The following is a 23,066-nucleotide window of genomic DNA, read 5'->3' as shown; positions in this document are numbered from 1 at the left end:
CCCATTGTGCAAAGGCTGGCTAATCATGATAATCCTCAAAAGACTCTTCCCGGTAATATCTGGGCTCGATTTGTGTGCAATATAGGGTTTAGCGACTAATTCATGACTGTGTATCTTGATGAGCCATTTCCCGATCCCACCAGGGGTCATTGGTTTTCGTGGAGAGGTCGTGTATATCGTTTCCGTTCGCCGTTTCGGTTCCGGTTGAGTGGGTTTCTCGATCCATGCTATCCATCCATTGAAGAATCCCGGTGTTCATGCGAAGGATGTCAATCATAGCCAGTGCCAGTCCAATCCCGAGTGTATGCCCGATCCAGCGAAGGCACTCAATACACCACTCACCAAGCACACTATCACAGCCCTCGACCGAGCCAGCCAAGAACAGAGCCCAGAGTACTGTGAATCCTCCAACAGTAGACTTTGAGACAGAAACATCTCCGATATCAACGAAATCGACCCCATTGACGCTCGCACAACAATAGGGAACGCTGTAGCAAACATCCGCTGCCAGTTGCCTCAAGGTACTCCGAATATTACCACACTGAACTCTGAATTCGCTTGAAACGGAAACCGTGGCAGATTCACTGTGCATCAGCCACAGACGTGTCAGAATAATCTCGTTGACAAAAATTCGAGCAGCACGGCACTGGTTCCAGGCGCTACATATCCACAAATCCTCGTAGACATGATATCGGCCATTATATGGGTATAGCCCATTCCACCCAGTTCTCAGTTTATCGTTTCCTTCGGCGGCCTGGTTCGTACTATAAGCCCAATTGGGAGGAAGGCTGTTAACCCAAGCTAACAGCTCGCATTCGATAGAGCAGGCCGCTGAGAAGATCTCCGAATTATTGGTTATTGACTTGGACGCGATATCAGCGCGTAAATTACATAATTTGGCGACCGTTTCTGCGAGGCGATCAAAATAAGTAGTCCCAGGCGCTTTTAAGAAAGCAGCTTTCCTCGACAACTCTAGCACTAAGGCGGGCACACGCGTTTTCCTTTGAAGACAGGAGATGAGCTGCGGGAAATGTTAGTAAGAGTGATTATTAACCCTATCCCTATGATGACGCACAATTTGGTTTCTTAGCTGATGGAACATGCGCATTCCTGATTCATCCTCAAGCCGGCTGGCGCCTCGTAACTGGAAGAGTGCCATAGCGCCTCTGACGTGGCCAGTCCAATTATCTGCCGTGGCAGGATTCGTGCAAGTGACAAGCTATCTTCAATGTAAGATTCTGGGAAGTAGATGCGAGGGATATATCTCACCTCAAATATGCCTAGAAGAATCGAAGCGGTGAACGTCAAATCTGTTTTCGCTTGGCCAGTGTCCGCAAGTGCTCCTTTGATCAGACGCAAAGCAGCTATATAGTTCTCTCTTGCTGATACATGGAATTCAGGGGCGTTATGAATATTCGATAGTGTCGCGGAGCCGATTGATGCAACACCAGCCATTAAAGCCTTTCCCCCTAAAGAATCGTCTAGATTAGGGGCGAAAAGCACACCCTTCTGCATCAGGGACGCCGCAAGCCACGCAAAATTAGCGAAGAAGAAATTTGTGGCCTGTTCCGTGATAGGCGCCGAGATCCATCGGAGCCTTAACGGGTCACAATCGTAGTTGTACCGCTGCGACTCGACAGCAGTGGCAGGTCGAAGTATAACCCGCTTATCCGAGTTTGCGTCATTCTCGAAAGAGCATGAAGTGCGTTTTTTCTTTGATAGATGCGACGCCGCTTTCGATAATTTTGTTTCTTTCGCCTTTCGCACCACATCCTGGGTCTCATCACGAAACAGGAGCGAAGGCTCATCTCGATACCCAGGACAGGCACGATTAGCCCTAGTGCACTGCAAACATGCCGGTCTGGTCTGGTCGCACTGGAAGCCCAAGTCAGTAAGCATTGCGAGAAATACGGGCTACGGCTCAACCCATTAGGGTTGACTGTCACTTGGCGCATACTCACTCCTATCTTTCTCGCGCGGCATTCTCCACATCCTTTAGATGGCTTACCGCAGTACACCATCGTGGATAGCCTGCCTGCCTACCTAGTTGTACACACCCGTGATACAGGCCACGAGGAGCTCATCTAAGTATCAAACGGGGTTTCTAGGGAACACTCCTTCATTATTGAAGAGATAAGGGGGCGCTTGTGAACGACGATTGCGATGTCTCGATGCAGGCAGTAATTTTGTTGATCATGTCAGACTCAGCCACTGAGACGGCGCTAACCCAAAGACAGCAACGCAGCGCGTTGCATTAGTGCTTATGTTGGAGCCCATCATCAACGGGATAGGGATATCGGTGATTCGCAAGTGGCATTGTGGTCATTCTATTCGTATATTTGGCTTTTTCTGACGTGAGGGGCAGGACCTTGTATTGGAGTGGTTACCACACGGTAATTATTATATAGTTTAGCTAGTATATTGCCATGGCAAAGTCAGATATTCACAGTGTTTCTATGTTCTGTGGCTTTGAAGTGAATGTACTATCATGTAATAATAGTGACTTTATACACACATATATTTATATGCCGACGTAACGAAGTAGGGTTCTGTGCTAGCGGGGATGGTCCATCAACGACGCAATTCACCGACAACATCTCCGTTCTGGTCCTTTAGGAGAAACATATCCATCGACGCAAAATGATAAGAAAACCCTGCCGATTTCGCTTTCCCAACCCAGATATGGGCCGGTATTTCCTGGTACCCCTTTTGTCTAATTGGTATCGCCTCCTCCAATGCCTGGACCACCTCATCCATTGTCATCCGCACAGTGCTAAAGTGCATTTGGTAGCGAACAAGTGGATTCTGCTGACTAGCGGCAGAATTGGCAGTGCTATATATCTGCGATACCACTGCTCCTTCCACGATATCTTCTGCGAGTTGTCGTACGGGAATCAGATCCCACTGGCCGCCCCACGTGTCTGATGATGGAATGAGCTTTATCCGGGAGATGATCGAGATGAATTCCTGGAAAATGCGTTCCTTCTCGGTGTTTTTATCATCGTCGTTTCTGTGTCCCTCTAGGCCCTCACTCGATGCCGGAGGAGCCATTCGATGAATGTACACTGGTAATCCCAAGTGCCGGGCGGCTGCATTCTCCAAGTATCTCTCACTAACCCATTTCGATGCCACATAACCCATGGAGCCGTCCGTAGGGGGCCTGGAGTTCGCGTCACGATAGCAGCTACTGCTTGTTGACAAGAAGTGAATAGGAATGGCCTTTCCATGATCACGGCGAGCATAAGCGGCCAATCGAACGAGTTCCTTGGTTGAAAGCACGTTTACGGCGCGGAGGGAGTCATAACGGCCCCAGAAAGAACGGTTCGCGCCCGAGTGAATGATGACGTCCGTTTCTTTGGACAGTAACGCAAAAGTATTTTCAGGTAGGCCGAGAGCAGGAGATGCCAAATTTCCCTCGTGGATAATGACCTTGGTGGTTTCCGATGTCATTGAGCGCATTTTCTCCCGTGCAGCGCCCTCCCGTACGGCAACACAATGGATGCGCGATACTCGATCATCCGAAATCAATTTCTGCAGGATAGAGCTTCCAACAAAGCCAGAAGCACCTGTCAGGAGAACAGTTTGTGGCTGACCACTGTTCTGCGTCGCTTCTCCCGGAATGATCGATAGGATATCCTCGTCCGCGGCAATCTCTGCGTCCCAATCGATTGCATGTTCATTTAACCGATTGTTAATATGGATAGCGATGTCTTCCAGCGTACTTGATTCGATCAGATCTACCAAGGGCAGGAAAACACCAAAAATATCTCGGATGCGGGCCTGTAGCCGAACGGACAGAAGAGAATTTCCTCCTACGTAGAAAAAGTCGGTCTTTTTGTCGATAGGTACTGCGGCAGTGATTTCCTTTGGAAGCATTTCTACCCATATTTCTCTGAGAGCGACCTCCGTGGCGTTCAGACAGTTCTGTTCACCGTCAATGTGATGTGTCTGAGGCAGAGGCATGTTGTCGATTGCCCGTCGATGAACCTTCTTGTGGGGAGTTAGAGGGATTCCATCATCAAGTGGAATCAGCATCGTTGGGATCATGTACTGTGGAAGAGAAAGACGGCCAAGCAGATGAGAGAGTTCCTCCTGACTGAGTGACTGTCCTGGAGCGAATTCGACGAATGCAAGCAGAATCCGAGACTCGTTGCCTTCACCGCGAACAGATACTACAGCTTGAGAAATTGCACCATCCGATGCCTTGATGATTGTGTTCTCAATATCCTCCAGCTCGATTCGTATACCGCGCAGTTTGACCTGTGTGTCGCCGTCGACCCGACAGACAAAGACCAGGGAGCCGTCCTCCTGCAAATAACCGATGTCGCCAGTCCTATATATTTTGGTCCAGCCTGCTGCAACGAATTCTGATGACGCATGAGGGTCAGTGAAGAACTTATCGTTGGTCAGCTCCGCATTGTCGAAATATCCCACTGCAACCCCGGCGCCTCCAACCACGATCTCTCCCACAACTCCCGGAGGGAGTACGTTCAACTGGTTATCTACCACGTAAATAGAACTGTTGGGGATTGGACAACCAACGGGGATAATGCCCGTATCGTCTGATGGCAAGTCCATCTTTGTGCAGTAGATGGTTGTTTCCGCAGGTCCGTAACAGCTCAGCAGACGGAGACCAGGTAGATGTAAATCCTGAAAGGCTTTTCGTAAAGCACTTGTCCAGCGTTCACCGGCAATTATCGCCCGAGTCCACTTTCTGGCTGACAGCAACATAGGTTTACCGTACGTGATCCAGCTGGAGTATTCAGAGGGAGTAGCCGTGGTACTGGTGATATGCTCCTGGGCAATGATTCGCGCCAACTCGCGGGGATCCAAACGCTGCTCAGCAGAAGCAACATAGATAGAACCGCCACCCGTGAGGCCTGTCAAGATCTGATCTAGTGACAGGTCAAAACTGTAAGCGCTCTGCTGCAAGACAGTATGTCTGCTGAGATCGCCGGTCTTCTGATAACCTTCGAACAGATTTCTCAGGCTGGAGTGGCTGATTTCAATTCCTTTTGGTGTCCCGGTAGATCCGCTGGTGAAAAGGATGACGGCCGTGAAAGATCCAGCAGCTTTATTCGTATGACGAGCTAACAATGGGGCCCGCGCAGCTGTTCGGACGTCGATCATAGATCCGTTAAACCCGAGAGAAGGAGCATGAGCGAGTGTATCCGTAGTGCAGAGCACGGCATCTGGCTTGCAGTTGGTCACAATGGATGCCAGTCGGGATAGGCTATTGCGACTGTCCAAGGGCAGGTATATACCCCCAACCTTCCAGATAGCCAGCAGAGAGCATATCCACAGAGCGGATGGCTCCTGGAATACTGCGATCCTGCTCCCTGGCTCTATCCTGGCCTGCTGCAGCTGATCAATGATCGCGTCCATTTTCAATGACATATCGCGGTATGTCATGACGACACCCAAGCCATCCCGAAGGGCGACGTCCTCGGGGTATTGAGTGGATATATCGTCGATTCGGTGAGACAAAGTTTCTGGCCATTCTGAAGTAAACGTTGGCCCTGAAATTTGACAGATATCAGCATATTTCGTAAATTTATTTTTAAATACCAGAGGGTTAACTTACCTCGTCCATGGCGGATAGACTTCCATTTTTCATTCTCTGAAAACAGAGGAGCGTTGCTAGTCTCTGCCTTGAAGTCATTCGCAAAGAAGTGGATCAGGTGCACATAGCTCCGAAGAAGGGTTTCTGTGTGCTGACGTGAATACAATGATTTCTGTGTCTGGAGCTTGATAGAGATATCTGAGCCAGAGAAGTCTGTGATATCCAGCAGTAAGTCGTATGCCGTGCGGCCCATGATACGTTCACCCTCGGCCCGACAATTCAGCATCGGCGGACTTTTGACGGCGAACTGTCGGTAGTCCAAGAGAACCTGGAATAGGGGACTGTAGGTAGACGAGCGCGGTATATTGAGATCCTCGATTAGAACATCAAAGGGGAACCTTGAATGCTCCAAACAGGAGTAGACCAGATTCCTGGCCGCAGCAAGCACGCTGTCAAAAGCTCCATTTGGAGCATTGAAGCGTAATGGAAGCAAGTTCAGCAAGAATCCGACCGTTGTCAGTGTGTTGACATCGTGCCGATTGGCGTCTGCAATTCCGATGCACAAATCTTCTACGTCCAGGTACCGGAAGAGCAGGACCTGTAAAGTAGCCAGGAAAAAGTGGAAGATAGTGGATCTGTTTTCACGACACCTTGTCCGGATGCTCTCCGCAGTAGCACGGTCTAAGATTATTGACGCTTCTTCATGTTCATATCTCATCACTGGCTTTCGGCAGCTAACGTTGGCGAGTGGGAAAAGAGGAAGAGGTTCAGGGATGTCAGGATACATATTCCGCCAGAAGGCTCGTTCCTTATCCGTCTGGCCATTCTCAACCTCACGCCGCTGCTGTACAGCAAAATCAGTGAACTGTCGACGAATAATGGGCAAAGGCTGGTCCCGGTAGAGCATATCAATCTCAGTGAGGAGAACGTTGAAGCTGAATCCATCAATAGCAATATGATGCATCCCAAAAACTAAAATGTGGTCTTCTGGTGACAAGGACAACATCAGCATTCGTATCGTCTCACCACCTTCAATGTCAAAGCTGTAATCGAGCAAGTCATTAGTAACAATAAGAGCCTCGTCTTCGTGAGTAATCTTGTTCACTTCAAGCTGCAACCGCGACTCTACCATAACTCCCTGGGTTGGCTCATCCTGACGCTCCTTATCAGCGTAAAAGGCTGTCCGGAAGGCCTCATGGCGGCTGCCTATCTGGCGGACGACCTCCTCGAATTTCTTAATATTGATCTTGCCGGTAATCCGGGCCCGAAAAACAATATTGAAGCAGGTTTTGTCATCCAGGTATTGCCGCAAGAACCAGAAGCGTGATGATCCGTAAGACATCTTCTCCTTTCTCTGAAAGACCAGGGGCGAAGTCTTCTCTTCCACGTCAGGTATACTCGCCGTTGTATCAGTTGACTCATCAGGGGTAGAATTAGAGTCCAAGTGCGACTCTGATTCTCCGAAAGAGCCTGACCCTGAGTCTGAGCTCTTGTACATGGATGGCGGTATAGCATCGGCTGGCTTAGCAGGCGCATCCTTGGCGAGATTTGGGATAGTCTCATGGGAGAGCTCTGGAATAGCGTCAGAGATGAGAGCTGAGACCGTAGCGCCTCCAAGTATCTTGATGATGGGAATATCCAGGTTGAACTCGTTGGTGAACCATGAACGCATCTCAACCGCCACCAAAGAATCCACACCGAGTTCAACGATGGCCACATCTGCAGGCACAGCGTTCTCTGGTTGTAATCTCAGTTTCCTGTGTAGCATTGCCAATAAAGCATCTGTAGTGAAAATGGTCAGTCGTGGCACATGGTCATCTGGCCTGTTAATCACTAACCAAGGATGATATCAAAGACCTCCTTCTCAGATTGGGCGCCTAAAAGTCGATTCTTAACAGACGTAACTTGATGTCCGCCTTCTTGACCATCATTCTGGTTATGATGAACTCGGTAGTGACTGAACTTTGGATCCTCGATCCAAGCTGGAGGGGCAGCGTCCTTGTGAGGGTCGCAGAATCGTAGACCAGCTGAAATCTCCGGGTTGCGACCGGAATTTGGCGGTCCAGCTAGGATAGCCTCGGCAAAGAAGTATAAGAAGTCCCGTTCAGACATGACTCCGTATCCCAAAATATCGAGGCGATTCAAGATTCCATGGTCAGTCCGGGTGATATATCCCACACCCTTGATTCCCGACAGGTTCATGACGCTACCAACCAAGCCGCGCTGACGCCTACCGTGTATCAGGCTTACCATAAAGGCATTTCCAGCTGCGTAAGCAACCTGGCCCGCGTTACCAGTGATATAGACAAGAGAGGAAAAGAGAACAAAGAATTCAAGATCGGTATGATCCGAGAATAGCTCGTCAAGGTAAATGCTTCCGTCTACCTTGGGCTGCAACGCCTGGTTCATGTCGTCAGAGTCCATGTCCATGAAGGCACCATCGCGCATGATCAAGGCAGCGTTCGTCACCCCTCCTATGGGAGGCATAGTGCGAGAGATTGTTTGGTACACTTCTATCAATGATTCCCGACTCGTGATATCCCTGCACGAATTAGCCCACTGGACACAACTGTTAAAAGGGAATATTACAATGAGAAAACATTTACTATCACCCCATAAGTCAAGCTAACATGATCCAACCATTGCTGATCAACCTTGGGGTTCCGACTTGCTAGAGCAAAGTACTTGGCACCGCGCGAGATCATATAAAGGCATGTCGACAATCCCAGGTTTCCTGTCATCCCGATCAAGAAATATGTTTTGCAGTCGCTGAAGGTGACTTCTTCCATCGCCGAAGTTACTCGTGCCAGAACAGGTGCCGCGCTTGTCCAGTTAACCGCTTGAAGATTGCGACCCGCTGTTACAGGTTGCTTAGCCACATCGTGCAGCGCAATGTCTTCGAGGGTGTCAAGAGACACGTCCGAGATATTAACCGAAGATGCTTCATTGTAAGCGTCAAGAAGGGCTTCATGGATACTTTTTTCCATGAGTCCTGGATAGACGTAAGAACAGGACTTGAGGAAGTCAGTGATTGAGAGTCCATGGACTCCAATGGGCAAATGGTCGGTAATGCGAGATTTCACAGCATCTTCGGAACAGGAAATGAATGCAGATACCTTGCTAGAAGCAAGTTTTCTCAAGTGGCGGTCTGGTGTGTGGGGATGGATATATGTCCAGTTATTATGAACGGCATCATCCCGTCTTGTTGTCGTAAAAACTGGATGTATGCCTTTCTGGGTAGCCTTTCGAGCAACAAAATAGGCTATTAGTGGAGGTGGTTCATATACGATGATGGTACTGTTAGCGCCATTCTTCTCTGTGATAGAATTAGCGAGAAGTACACCGGCAACAGAAATAAGCATATTGCGTTCATGGTTCCTCGGGAGATTGCAAGCAACTACGCGAGTCCGTGGTACTGTCAGAACAGACTGGTGTTGCTCCGAGAGGATGAGGATAGACGAATTAGACTCTCGGTCGATACCAGAGCACAAGTAAAAGTAGCCTAAATTTCCGACCTTCAGCGAGCATAGAGTAGAGTAATGAATCTTGACAGTGCAGAGTCCCCCCTGAAGAAGCATATATCTCGGGACAGGCGGAACGCGGTATTGTTGCAGGGCATATGATTCCTTGTCTGTGATGACTGCAATAGTCCGATCCTCAAGTGAGGCCTCGGCAGTAACGCGTCGCCTAATCGCGTTGTATCCACGATTTAGGAACTCGTTCGGTATATATCTTGTGATATAAACTTTGCCATCATCGATTGTAAGTTCGCGCTCGGTGCTCCAAAGAGGGCCGTAGCCGTCTCTCCAGGTACTAGCAATATGTAGGTGTAAAATAGCTTGAGCTAGTATTCGCGACCGATCCTTGACAGCGGTGGATGGCTGGAAATTAAAGATCTGTGCGAAGATATGTGGCATCTCTGGGAGAAGGCAACGCACGAGGCCTTTCATCATGTTACCATGGGGAAGCTCCCCATTGGCACCTTCAACGGCCCACAGCACAGTTTTGCAACGATCGAAGAGCTTTTGCAATGCCTGGAACTTACGTCGCGTCAAAGAGAGAAAGAACGGGGAATCCAGCTCCGTCACGCTGAGGACAAGTGGCCTCGACACGAGGGTGGCAGCATCAAGCTCATCCATGGACTTGATGGTAGTAATGCTTTTACAGAATGGCCCCAGCAATTCTTGGAGTTCTCGTACGGTGCGCGATACGGGGAACCGGTGGCCTCCAATTATCAGAAGATGGTCGATCACAATACTGCTATTGCCCATTGGCTGACGCATGGTATTGATCTGGGTGTCGACTGCCTGGGTAACAAAGACTGAAAAGGGAACGGGGCCATCTGGTGTTGCAGTGTCAACACCGGAGAATCCAGTGGTTCGAAGGAGTGTGTCCCATTCACTCAAATCAAGGAAAGGTGTCCCATGACTGTGAAAGCTCTCCGGCAACCTATCCAAGGCACCGACGGTGAGACCAACCCTCAACGTATCTGGGTTGGTTACTTGCAGCACCAGCAAGTAGCCGCCTGGTCTCAGAAGAGCGCGAAGATTTCTCAAAGCCTGGGAATACTCCTGAACGCCATGTATACCATTAGGTGCAATTATGAGGTCGTATGAGCCACCAGAGAAACCTTGTGCTTGAAGGTCCTCATCAATGTTAATCTTCTTAGTCGAGAATAAGGTACGGTCTAGAGACCCAAACTCTTCATGTAGAGCGTCGAAGCTCGTATCAAATGAGTCGGTGCAGGTATATGCCGAGAAAGAGTTGCCAATATGGTTGATGATTGTCCTCGTGGCGCTACCATTTACCGTTTGCAGCTCCAGAATGGACGTTTGAGGGTAACGTCGAGTTATCTGGAAAGTAAGGGAAGCCAAATATTGCCGCGATTGTGATACACCGAAGGAAGCTTCATAGAAATCGCGTAGCCTGTTTATTTCAGTGGAGATTTCAGCATCCCCTGTTGGCTCAAAGGTCTCGCCGAGTGCCTTGATCCTCCTAACATCACTTTGATAGATGGAGCTTGGGCGGATGGCTCCTAATGCTGATTCTACATCGTCCCATGTATCCAAAAGCCATTGCTGCCTGCAGGTCGGATGTTCTCCTGACGCTATTATGTCAACTGCGCGCTGGGCCCAGATCCGGAACCCAGGCTTGTTTACAGTTGATCCGAGAAATTTGCGCAGGTAGTATAGTGCTAATCGTTCAACCTGTATCGCTTCTATCTGGTCCTCACTTGTGGAAAGGATCGGTCTGAACACGATATCGGCGTCTGGCGAAGCAATATACTGCAGGCTCTCTGCAAACATTTGGCGATCGTCTTTCTCTGTGGAAGGAGAGAGAGGCGTGACCTCCAGGCCTTCTACCTGACAGAAGGCGTTCTGGCCATTGTGCGGGAAGATATCCACATCGCCGGAGATTTGTCCACCGGGGGATATCTGGGAGTTTGCTGAAAAGGCTAGTGGAACATTCAGACCACCATTTCGCAGGCACCCAGCGGGATTGATCGTTACACGCCGGATGGTGGTGGGGATATGCAGCGTCCAAAGAGCGCCGTCTCCAGGATAACTGACAGCGGCAAAGATGGCTTGAAAGGCAACATCGAGAGCAGCAGGATGCAGAAGAAAGTCTTCAGAAGCATATTCTGTTCCATTCACGGTTTCCGCCGTGAGGATCTCTCCCATTGCTGCATCAGTGGTCCTCCGTAAAGAAGTGATACTCCGAAACAGTCCCGCGTAGTTGTATCCAAGTGACTGAAGAGAGGAATAGAACATATTTACGTCGACGTCAATCATACTCGAATCCATATCGGGGCGATCAATCAATGTCGATGACGAAGACTCTCCTAGCAACAATTTAATCCTGCCATTTGCAACTGAGATGAAAGATCCATTGTCTTTCTGGGGACAGGTGTCACAAGTGAAGTCTGCACTAACAGCGGTCGCATCATCATCAGCAGAATTAATGGTGACATTGGACAGTGTGGCAAGAATCTCGACCCCTTTTTCATCGTCGTAGAATCCCAACGCACGATGGATGTTGAAATTGGATATTTCGACAATGTTAAGAGGCTGTGATCTATGTCCGGCAACGAAGCGAGCAGCTTCAACCGCCATGACCAGAAAACCAGCGGCGGGGAACAGTGTTTGACCCTGGATCTTGTGGCCATGTAGCCAAGAAATCTCATCTGGCTTCAGGTAGTTGCGCCAACGGTATTCACGGTCGTTACTGGTGGATAACCGCACCCCAAGCAAAGGGTGAGCAGGGTTATTGCGCAGACGATGCGATCTGGACTCTCGGGACTCGAACCAAAATGAACGGTCATGATCCCATGGATAGGATGGCAAGCCTCGGAGGAACAAGGGATCCTCCCCGTGGCCGAATAGCCGGTCATAGGATCGTAAGTCGACAGCAGATCGACCAAAGTAACGGCAGACAGATCCCACGGTTGAAGCTAGGGCATCGATGCCGTCCTGGCCTCTGACAAGAGTTCCTACATATGGGAGGTTCAATCCAAGGATTTCTTCAATCACTGACGTTGCTGGACCTTTCAGCGCTGGGTGAGGCCCAACCTCAATGACCATTGTCGGTGTAGGACCATGCGTCAAGGCGGCCTCCAATGCCTGGGAAAATAAGACTGGATTGACCATGTTCTTAACCCAATACTGATGCTTCAGCTCATCGCATACATCCATCCTCTTGCCATTGTGCACCGAGGAATACCATCGGCAGCGGCCGTTTGGGTCTTGTATATCGATTCGACATGCATCTAACGACTGTTGGTACGGCACAGAGCAAGGGACCATGTGATGGGAATGATAGGCTGTGTCCACCTTAAGCTTCCGGTTGAATTTATGTTCATCTTCTAACACTTCTTTCACCTCATCGATTGCATCCATATCTCCAGATAGTGTTACACTGGAGGCTGAGTTGCAGGCGGCCATAACGACGCGACCTTCAAACGCAGGGACTCCGCATAGCTCCTGAATATCCTCCAGAGTTGTTCCGGCCGCTAGCATCCCCCCTCGCTGACCCTGCGGTCCATGGGCTAGATGTGCATATCGGCCACGGTAGTACGCTATACGAATAGCGTCGGTAGCATTGATAAATCCTGCAGCGTACGCAGCGCCTATCTCGCCGCTGGAATGACCGACAACAGCGTCAAAGGTAATATCAGCTTGCTTCAACATGTCGACAATAATTACCTGTATAGCTGTGCAGAGCGGCTGCGATAGCTCTCCTTCAGAAACTCGCGACTCGGCCGTAGACGCTAGCATCTGTTCTCTAAGAGACCACCGGGGCCTATCTGCTGCTGGAAGTCCCAGCAGGGCCTGTTCCAGCCTCTCAACGACTTGTTCAGCGAATGGAGATGTCGTGATGAGATCACGTCCCATAGTTGCCCACTGAGCTCCTTGGCCGGTGAACACGCCTAGAAGGGACTTCCTTTCCGGTGTTCTTCGTGTCAAAAAGTCCCCCTTATCATCTAGAGCGGACTGTAGCTTAGGGATAAGTGAATCTGTTGATGGAGCCGCGAACGAGGCCCGGAAAGGAAAAAGTGAACGTCGATAATGCAGTGTCCAAGAGAGACGACGCAAATCTTCGTCAGGGTTATTCTTGATATGCTCCAGATACCGAGAGATCAGGTTTGATAATGACTTTTCCGAAGTGGCAGACAAAGTCAACGGCAATGTATTGACAGAAGAGCCTCCAGGTTGAAGCTGTGGCAATACTGTATTACAGCCATGATACTCTGGATCATAGCATTCGATGATAGCGTGAGCGTTGGTCCCGCCGAAACCAAAGCTATTGACACTGACCCGACGCACCGCATGTGTTGGTAGTGGTGGCCATTCTTGCGGTTCAGTCGGAATCCGCAGCTTCTCGTAATACGGCGCAATCTCCGGGTTGAGCTCTTTGAAATGAAGGTTAGGCGGAATGACACCATGTTGAACAGCGAGGGACGCTTTCAAGACGCCAGCTAGACCGGCTGTCCCTTCCGTGTGGCCAACGATGGTCTTGATAGACCCGACAAAAAGTCTCTCGTCTGAGATATTGCTATGTCCCGTCTGGAAAAAAGCATTGTAGATGGCCTTGGATTCAACACCATCGCCTGCCTTTGTGCCAGTGCCATGAGCCTCGAAATACTGACAACGGTCAGCAGGATTGCGCAAGTCAAGGCAGGCACGTGTATATGTTTCTTGTATTAGTTTCGTCTGAGCCTCTTGACTCGGCATGGTAATTCCTGTGGTATGACCATCTTGATTCACCCCCGTCTCGCGGATGATACATTCGATGCAATCGCCATCCGCGACAGCAGTACTAAGGAGCTTCATAACCACGGCGGCGGTTCCCTCACCACGGGCGTAACCGTTGGCATTGGCATCCCACATTTGCGACTTTCCGGTCGCGGAAAGCATATTGAGGTTTGTCTCGGCAATGAACATGTCTTATTTCTGTGTCAGCGCGAAGAGATAACCATCACGGGGGAGATAATTTACTTGGGCTGAATATCAGATTCGCGCCAGCGGCCACGGCCACTTTTGAAGTTCCCTCTCGCAAGACTTGAACTGCTTGATGGACTGCCACTAGACTGGAGGAGCAAGCTGTATCAATTGTCATGGATGGACCATGCCAGTCGAACACGTAGGACACACGATTCGATAATATACTACGGGCAATGCCAGTTGCCGCGTAGGTAGGGATTGCTTCTCAATCGTGGTACACGATTCCACCATAGTCATCGCACATAACGCCGACATACACGGCTGTAGTGGAACCTCGCATCTCCTCCAATGGTAGTCCGGCTGACTCTAAAGACTCGTATACCGTCTCAAGTAGCAATCGTTGCTGAGGATCGATCGCGTCAGCTTCACCAGCTTGTATCCCAAAGAACTGAGCATCGAATGCCCGAGGATCCTCTGATAATAGATAAGCATCAGTCACGTTGCTAGCACCGTGATAATGGCCATCATGATGGTAGAAGCCTTGGGCGTTGAACCGGTCGATTTTTCGCGACACGTCTCGGGGGTCTCGGAGAAGCTCCCATAGCTTTGATGGAGAGCTTGCATCTCCTGGAAGTCGGCAGCCGCTCCCGATGATGGCAATAGGCTCACGCGGAGGAGTCATTCTATGACAAAAGCAACCATATAATACAAGTCTCAGCAAGCAGCGGTGTTCTTTGGGACATATGGACGAGATAAATCCTCAAACAGAACCAATGCGGGATAAAACGAATATTAGGGAAGATAAAGTATTCGTACATATGGGTCACTTTCTAGCTTTTGTGCTCATCAGAGTAAGACCCTTCCCGAGTGTATTTCGGGCCAATGCCTTCCTTTGTCTTTCGACTATGTACTAGCGAATCTAACTCTCCTAGGAAAGCAAGGCATGGCCGTTTAACTCTTGAATAGAAGCTCGGTGATTTTGCTAACCAGCGCTCATTCTATAAAGAAGACTACCTATGGACCTGCATGAGTCCCCAATTACTGGAACATCTATTCCAAAACTTACTACAGACTTACTGCTAAAAGGAACATGAGAAAAAAAAATAGTAATTGGTGTGTTACTTGCATTAAGCGCTGTGGTGGCATTATTTTAGAATACGCACATGCAACGCATGTTCTTTGTTATGTTCTTTGTATGTGATCTGCAGTTGTGAGTATGCTAATGACAAAAAAGACGGTTCGTTATAAGATTATTATGGACCCATTCTCCGCTTCTTTGTTAAGGTTTGGCTAACCATTTCCCACTATCTATCTTGGCAAATGACTACAGACAGGAAAGGAAGTGGTATAAGATGAGAATAGTGCGAGGTACGAAACAAAAACATCAGGCAGGAAATAAAGGCAGCCGGGATGGTAGTAAGGTGGGGTTATCTTGATGTGTCAATAAACACTCTATGAACATGTGTCCACATCTTGCGCGCCCTTCGGTTTAGATTACATTTCAGGGATCCCAATATTTAGTAGGATCGACAAGGTGAATCCTAATTTACCAACCGATTTCCTTGGATTCATTCAACCTTACAGGTAGCCATTTTACCCTAGAGAGCTATATATACTACTTTAAGCGCAAAATCAATGCAAAAGCCCCTGTCCCTGTCCTGGACCACGCAATGTAGAGGTCATTGCTTAATGGAAGAAAAAAGAAAAAAAAAAGGGAGAGAGGCGGGAGAATCGATCTTTGGAAATGTGTATCAGCCGACATGATAGACGTGGATACATGGTGCGCCTAAGTGCGTAACGGCCGTGTTGCATGATGATCAGATTAGATTATCAGATAATCAGAATTCTACATTCGAGCCCTTGCCTAGCGGCCGGGCTTCTTCCCCACTAGGATATCATGCAGGTACACATTAAGCGAGCATGATGACGATACCCCAGTTAGAATGGGGGAAACTAAAAAGCTTCAGAATGCTTATCCTCGGAACTGCCACCGAGTTATGCCTAGTGTTGTCGATCCTGAAGCTGAAGCTGCCGTTGCACTGTCTATCATAGAAACATTATTGCACCATGAAAACTTGCCAAGCTAGATATATGTATTACCGCCGGTTGTAATGTCAATCCTTAACGGGACACGTAAGCGAGACGGAGGAAGGGAAGACATTGTTCTTATGCACAAAAGATATCTAGAACTCCTTCACCACTCCATTGGATACACCAGTTTAAAACCCCGCACCTCTTTCCGTCGAATAGACTCGATGCCCTCGAGGATGCCGGGAAGCCCGCCTGGACAGATCTTGACCGGATGGGATCGGATCCGACCTGCTTCTATGAGCGGCTGTACTGTGGAAAAGAAGCCCTCGGCCCAAGCCCGAATCTCGCGGTCTCCATCCCGTCCGTAGGGAGCTGGCCACGAGCAGCCCCGGCCCGTCACGCTCGTGGCGAGGATCCAGTTGGGTTTGACAACTTTCCGCGTATTTTGCGACTCCAGGAAAGGATCTAGAGCCACATATCTGCCGCCGGCACGCCCAATGGCATCGTAGCAAAGCTTCATCGTGGACGGTTGTGTGATGCAGTCGACCGCGAAAGCCAGGGCGTTTCGCGTATAGGCTCGAATATCCTGAGCGCAGGTCGGTGAATGATAGTTGAATGCCTTTTCGGCGCCGTAAGATGTCACCAACTCGACGTGGTCAGGGGAGCAGGTGACGATTGGGCGGAGATTACACCCTCGGAGGAGCTGGATGGCCATCGTTCCCGTTGCCGTGCTGCCACCGTTGATCAGCACATAGATGGGCCTGTCGGCAGGGTATTCAAGTGAAGCCGGCAGTTTAAGAGAATGGAAGAGTGCCAAGCCTGCAGAGGCCAGTGATGTTCCCAACCCTGCTGCATCAGTGAAAGGCATATCGGCCGGGATCTTGACCACCAGCGATGCAGGACAGGAAGTATACTTGGCAAATGCTCCCCCACTGGGTCGCTGTCTATTCATACTGTCTGCACTACCACAGACGCGGTCACCAGGTTGAAGTGGCCTTGTCACCGCAGAGCCAACAGCGGCCACAGTGCCGGCAAAGTCAAACCCAAGAATAGCTCCAGGGTAGGCAAAACCATGAAGCATTTTCGTGTCCACTGGGTTGAGAGCCAATGCGGCAGTATGAATCAGCACTGCATCGGGCTCAAGATCAATAACAGGCACATCATCGGCGATTTTAAGGCTGCCAGCACTATCAGCAGCGATGATTGCCGTCTGGGTGGAAGGAAAGGGAGAAGGAGCCATTGTATATAGAGAACAGTTGTGTCGGCTGACTTTCAATCAGTATGTACGGGAGATACCATTCATATATTAGCAGACCTAGTAACTTTTATACAGCCATGGATATATTGCATGTTTTAAAACCCTAGCGAGTCAAGCCCCCTGACCCCATGTGGCAGCTATCATACGCTTAATACATGGTGCTCCATTATTCCAACGAATAAAGATGTTCATAACGTCTCCTCCAAACGCTTAGCACATTAAATCAGCGAGAACTCAATGCTTTATTGATCGATGTGGCTCGTACGTTTTACCTATAGACCGTTACCAGTGGGCAAACCTTAAAGCTAGACCTGTGGACCCCATAGGCAAAGTCCAGGCGCCGAACTGTCAATTATTCGCACATCTATAGAGCTCGCACGAATTACTCCTTATGGTCGTGATCTACAATATGTAGCTATTCCCGTGCAGAATCCACAGCTGCAGATCTCTCGGGCAATACGGACGTAGGAAAAATCTTGCATTTGTAGCAATGCTGATCAGCCGACATCGGAAAAGGGAGAAAAGAAATTGGTCACGCGGTAAATGGACTCATAATTGACAATATCGCATTTCCTACCTAGAACCTGGCATTTAGCAGCGATGGATGCTTAAGGTAAATGATGGTTTTGACATTAGGCATGATAGATACCGATTTCAAGGTTCAATTTCTATGCACAACCGCTGGGGCTCATCTTTTACGATCAGTCATGTACGCCCTTAAATACAGTAACTGTCAAATCCGAGCGACCAAGAGGATATTTCTCCTTTGCGTTATACAATCAATTAGCTTCTCGTCTATGCCTCCACTGGGAGGTGGTCCTTTTATAGTCCGGGAGTGGTGTAGAGAGTCTAATAGTAACCATAATTGCGTAATAACGACCTTAGGATCAGTATAATGTTGTCTACCAAGAACTTGAGGGTTCACAAATCATTCCTCATAATGGTGACCATGCCGTGCTGAATGTTTCTCATTCTGAGAGAAATCTTGTCGTGCCCCAGCGGGAGCACAAAATTTCTTAACCAGAAATTTTAAAGCTAACTATACGGAAGGATGTTATATAATAATACTTATAGTTCTTTTCTCTAGAACCTAATCCTACTTATCTACCGATACCAGGACGTGTGCACAAACTCCCCTCTCAGATAGGTTATGTTATCAAGCTTCCTCAGCACTGTGAAACCTACAGGTCAAGTCCAAGTAACCATATTGTATTCTGTCGAGTTCTAGGATCTCGGAAGCAAAAGCAGAAGCTAAACATGTGCTTTAAATAATATACTGTTGATCTTGATTACCCATACCCCTTATTTAGGTTTTGTGTTGGGATCTAGGACCACGGAAGCAAAGACACTGGATAAGCATTTGATGCGGGAATAAAATCTTGATTGCTTAGAGAACTAGAGGGTACCGAAATCTATCAGCTATTTATACCCACGACTCTGTCCTGACATCCCTGCTGCCTGGAGCTGCGCTGGAATACTGTCTTGAGCGTTCCATGGTTCCAGCGTGTCTGCTATGATCCTATCTTGATCGATGTAGGTGGCTTCTCGTTGCAGCTGCTACCCAGTTTGTATAGGGTAGTAGCAGCGGTTTGCACCTCGCTTCCACAGAAGCCGTGAGCGCCGACATATTGCAGCTCGACTTGGTACGCGTCAACATAGAGGACTAGAGGGGTCCGACGCCGAGCACATATAGCATAACATATATATCGGGACAAAGAGACATCGAAACTATACTGTGTATCCAAACCAATCCTCGTCAACAAACCTTACGCCGCGCTGATAGCGTCGAACCTCTCAGCCTTTGCGATGATTGGTGGTGGCTTGGGGATATACTGTCGGAAGATATGCCGTCTTATAAACCAAGGAAGCCACACGGTCAATTCGTAACGGATAAAATCCTTTGTCGGAACAGAGAATACCTCTGCGGTAATGGTTAATGAAAGGCGAATTGAATTGAAAGGAAGTCCACTTACGGTCTAACTCTTCCAGGGTTAATTGCTTGGTTTCTCTAACAAAGCAGAAGATCATGAACCAAGCAATAAGGTTGAGACCAGCATAGAAGCCGACTAGAGTGAAGGTCAGTAAAGCACCTCGCGAGAGAGTCTGGCGTATCCACTTACAGGCACCGGTTGGAGTCATAACCGTTTTCATTCGAGGGAAGGTTAAACTAAGAATACCGGCTGCACCACAATTTGTCAGTGAATGCTGGTGGATATAAGATTTATAAATACCCACCGAAAGTGTTGTTGATGCAAACCGCCCAGGCCATTCCCTGTTCTCTCTGGATAGTAGGGAACACCTCGGCAGAGTACTGGAAGGCAACTGGTCCCTCGCCCAACGAATAACAAATTGTGAAGAGATAGACGAATCTAGTGCACAAACGTAGTTAGCTCAGTTCAGAATTCCAGATATGCTAAGATAACTTACAGGACAACTGGTCCAATTTGTGAGCCACGGCTACCAGTTGTGTTCAGAAGAGATAGACCTCCAGCCAATAAGAAGATGCACATAAGTGGAAAAGTCTTGATAAAAGAGACTATCAGTTATATCCATTCACACACATTCCAGAGGGACTCACACTCAAAGTTAAGGTTCTTCGGCCCTTAGTATCGATGAGGAACACAGTAGGGATAGTGGATACGACCTGAATAGCACCGTAGCCGAGAGAAGCGTACAGAGCCTGGGTCGCTGTGTAACCAACGTTTTCGAAGATAGTTGAGCTATAAAAAGAGATGACTGCAGTATGTTAGAAGTGACAAGTGACAAGAACTCAGAGGTAACCTACTGTTGATACCACACATCTGCTGGGCAATCATAACTGTAGAGGCACCATAGTTTGCTCTCCTGATCCGAGGTACAGTGAAACAATCCCACAGACGGGAGAAGTAGCCCGCACCACGAGCTTCCCTAACTTCTTCCTCGTAGATAACGAACGAGTAGTAAAAGTCTCTTGCGGCGATTATGGGATGAGCCCGCAAGCGTAACATAGATTGGAACCCTTGGGCATGCTTTCCATGCTTCATGAGCCAACGAGGGGATTCGGGACAGAAGAAGATACCAACGCCCAGAATGAAGGATGGGATAAATGCTGAACCCAGTTGGAGACGCCAAGAAATGCGACCAGTATCTTTGACAATGACATTGGCACAGAAGCCCAAGAAGATACCTGTCCGCGACGATTATTAACGGCCCAGGACAAGTGATAAGAGGAGGCTTACCAACTACCACCCAAAGCTGCCAGAACATGACGAGAGCACCTCGAATTCTAGCCGGGGCCATTTCAGACGAGTATATGGGGACTGTGGCATTTTTGGCACCGATACCGATACCCATAATGAAGCGCGCCGCGAACAGCCCTTGCCATGATTTTGCGAAACCGGAACCAATTGGGGTTGCAGTAAGACAGCAAGCCGTGAGAAAGATCTCACCTCTTCGGCCTAAGTAGTGATTGAGCGGATCGACGATGAAAGCGCCACTGTTGCCGAAGTCAGTTACAGATGTCAACCGAGCATAGCAGCACACTTACATGAGACCGGCAGTTAAGAAGATAATGGCATTGATGAGCCCCACAATCCATTCATCTCTTCCTTTACCGTTTATACCAAATTCTTCGGGGAACGACAAGTTGGCTCCGTTCGAACCAGTCTGGTCCCATCCTTGCGTGGCAGCCCCAATAGCACACAGACCAATTGAGTACCACAGCATGAACGGACCGTGCCATTTGTGGTCCCTCTCGTAGGCGAGCGCACTGCGCTCTCGTTCATCAAGCTCGGCGACCATCTCGAATCTTTCCGGGTCTCGCGCGACGAGAGCAGCCCGACCAAAAAGGTCGGCGTGCTCAGGCATGCCATGTGACTGAGCGTAGGCCCGAGCATCTGCTACAGCCTGTTCCGTGGAGACTCGCTACGGTGAAAAGGTTCGACGTCAACAGATACTTGCCGTGCGTGAGGGATTGGCTCTGCAAAGCTCACCTTCAAGGGGTTCTCAACGATGTTAACAGCGATTGAGTCGCGCCGAGATGGCGGATCAACCTTGGTTGCCGGAAGCACATCTTCATTGTGCGAGGCGTCGATAATGTCTGCGGCTGCTTTTTCAGTCATGACTGTTGGGATTGCTTTGACAGGGAGACGTCTTGATAGCCAGGAGAACGGGTTCAGGAAGAAAACCAAAACCTCGAGGCTAGAATCCAGGGCTGTCTTGAGTTTTTACGGGGCATTAACTTACATTTTAAATAAATAGGCTTCTTCACAGTGCTTTCAAGGCCGGGTATATTCTCTCCACTACTCCGTACTTTGCGTGGTTTACATCCACGAGGAGAATCTGGGGGCGGCCATGGTCAAGCTAGCGAGGCGTTTCTGGGGCCAACGCTAAACCGGTCAGGTAAATTAGCCCACGTTGGACGAATCCGGGGATTCTCGTGGGGTAATGGCTCAACTGTGGCTTCGGGATATTGTTCGCTGCTGGTGGTATTCTTGCCGCGATTTGTGACAATTTGCGGTTTACTACACCAAGCCAAATGGCACTAAGACGAGGCAGGCCGAATGCCCAGCCATGGTGTTCTATGGTGAAACCTAATCACTGCCTCCTCAATTCTCTGCTTAATATTCCTAAATGATAGGATGATTCTTCTAGTTTCTAGACAAGACGCTAGCCCGACAAGCTTGTTCCCTTTCATCTGCCTCCATATTGCGCCAGGTTAAGGCAGCCTTGGCTCTTATACACACTTGTACTCTGTAGTGTCGGGTATTATCATCTTGATCGAAGCGAGACACTGTACATTGGTCAGGCTACCGCGTGATCATTGGGGGAGCAAGTGATCGGGCCCTTCCGGCGATTGTTAGGTATCATCGATGGCAAGCCACTAGGTTTACTTGCTAGAAAGCGGTAGAAGAAGTCGAATTCTGTCAAATCATAAATTCCGCTTCAAAAAGCGTGGCGCCTGAGACCCGCAGCTAAGGAACAGGACGTCCGCCACGTTCAAAAGTTCCGGATAGAATTTACGATCCAGACCGGATTCAGGCTAATCCACCGCTCAGTCCGCCATGCAAGGAATCACATGGATTGAAGGCTCTCTCAAGTCTGTGCCCTTTTTCTCTCTCTCTCCCTACTACAATGTTAACTCGGTTCACGGGGATGCATACTTCGTGACGCAAAAGAGGACTTCAATACATTACCTAAGTAGATTTAGGGTTTACTAACAACCAATAGATAAGGGATTATAACATCAACGCTGTTATACTTATGAAAAGTATAGCTTACCCGAATTAGAGTAATAGACCATGTCGCAAGCGGCTCTAGGTCAGCTGGTTATACAGCCCTTGGTAATCTGGCATATCCTATACAACGTCATAATTTCAGCTACAAGCACGGGCGATGTCTGATTCAGCCTTACGTATGACTTCCTGGTAGCTCTTCAGCTGAGAGGACTAGGGAAATTTAATTTTGAACCTGGGGAGAGGGAGCTTCCAATTAGCAAGACGCAATATCAGATTCTAGGATATCACCGGCCAGGATTGCCTTGTTCTGAATAGGACCTACTTTGCATGTTTCTTTTACCTAGCTGTCGAGATCTAAATGCCTCATCAATTCGTACTGCTAGATGGGCACGTGGCCGGAACCTTGTCATATCCCTTGCAGCATTTTGCAAAGTATATTGAGGCTGGAAGATAATTCTCCTATGACTAGCGTGGATACGAGACAATGCGTTACACAGCAGAATACGGTATTCCCTCATCTGAGCCCTCTTGGACTTAGTAGGAGTAAGAAAACCTCC

General features: G+C 48.8%; 4 protein-coding genes across 4 annotated transcripts; all 4 read right to left on the bottom strand.

The window, feature by feature from the left end:
* Positions 1–100: 100 nt before the first annotated feature.
* Positions 101–1,899, bottom strand: C8Q69DRAFT_505859 (putative C6 finger domain protein; the record flags this gene model as incomplete). The annotated part of the gene is made up of 3 exons (XM_028632747.1): positions 101–1,021; positions 1,076–1,219; positions 1,270–1,899. The coding sequence occupies 3 exons, from the start codon at positions 1,897–1,899 to the stop codon at positions 101–103; spliced, it is 1,695 nt and encodes a 564-aa protein (XP_028486629.1).
* A 529-nt stretch (positions 1,900–2,428) lies between these two features.
* On the bottom strand, positions 2,429–14,686 carry C8Q69DRAFT_518882 (hybrid NRPS/PKS enzyme; the record flags this gene model as incomplete). The annotated part of the gene is made up of 6 exons (XM_028633453.1): positions 2,429–5,519; positions 5,585–7,345; positions 7,402–8,105; positions 8,153–14,006; positions 14,059–14,228; positions 14,283–14,686. The coding sequence occupies 6 exons, from the start codon at positions 14,684–14,686 to the stop codon at positions 2,572–2,574; spliced, it is 11,841 nt and encodes a 3,946-aa protein (XP_028486628.1). The 3' UTR covers positions 2,429–2,571.
* Positions 14,687–16,193: 1,507 nt separating this feature from the next.
* On the bottom strand, positions 16,194–17,126 carry C8Q69DRAFT_461930 (putative alcohol dehydrogenase). The gene has a single exon (XM_028630283.1). It carries the CDS (start codon positions 17,114–17,116, stop codon positions 16,199–16,201), a length of 918 nt encoding a protein of 305 aa, XP_028486627.1. The 5' UTR covers positions 17,117–17,126; the 3' UTR covers positions 16,194–16,198.
* A 1,933-nt stretch (positions 17,127–19,059) lies between these two features.
* C8Q69DRAFT_399810 (MFS transporter) lies at positions 19,060–21,393 on the bottom strand (the record flags this gene model as incomplete). Its single annotated transcript, XM_028627873.1, has 10 exons — positions 19,060–19,214; positions 19,267–19,359; positions 19,414–19,473; positions 19,529–19,662; positions 19,721–19,815; positions 19,872–20,029; positions 20,079–20,459; positions 20,512–20,768; positions 20,820–21,196; positions 21,265–21,393. 10 exons carry the CDS (start codon positions 21,391–21,393, stop codon positions 19,060–19,062), a joined length of 1,839 nt encoding a protein of 612 aa, XP_028486626.1.
* Between the last annotated feature and the right edge of the window lie 1,673 nt (positions 21,394–23,066).

This window comes from Paecilomyces variotii, assembly GCF_004022145.1.
Source record: "Paecilomyces variotii strain CBS 101075 chromosome Unknown C8Q69scaffold_3, whole genome shotgun sequence".
Lineage (NCBI taxonomy): Eukaryota > Fungi > Ascomycota > Eurotiomycetes > Eurotiales > Thermoascaceae > Paecilomyces > Paecilomyces variotii.
This window is presented reverse-complemented; position numbering and strand designations above follow the sequence as displayed.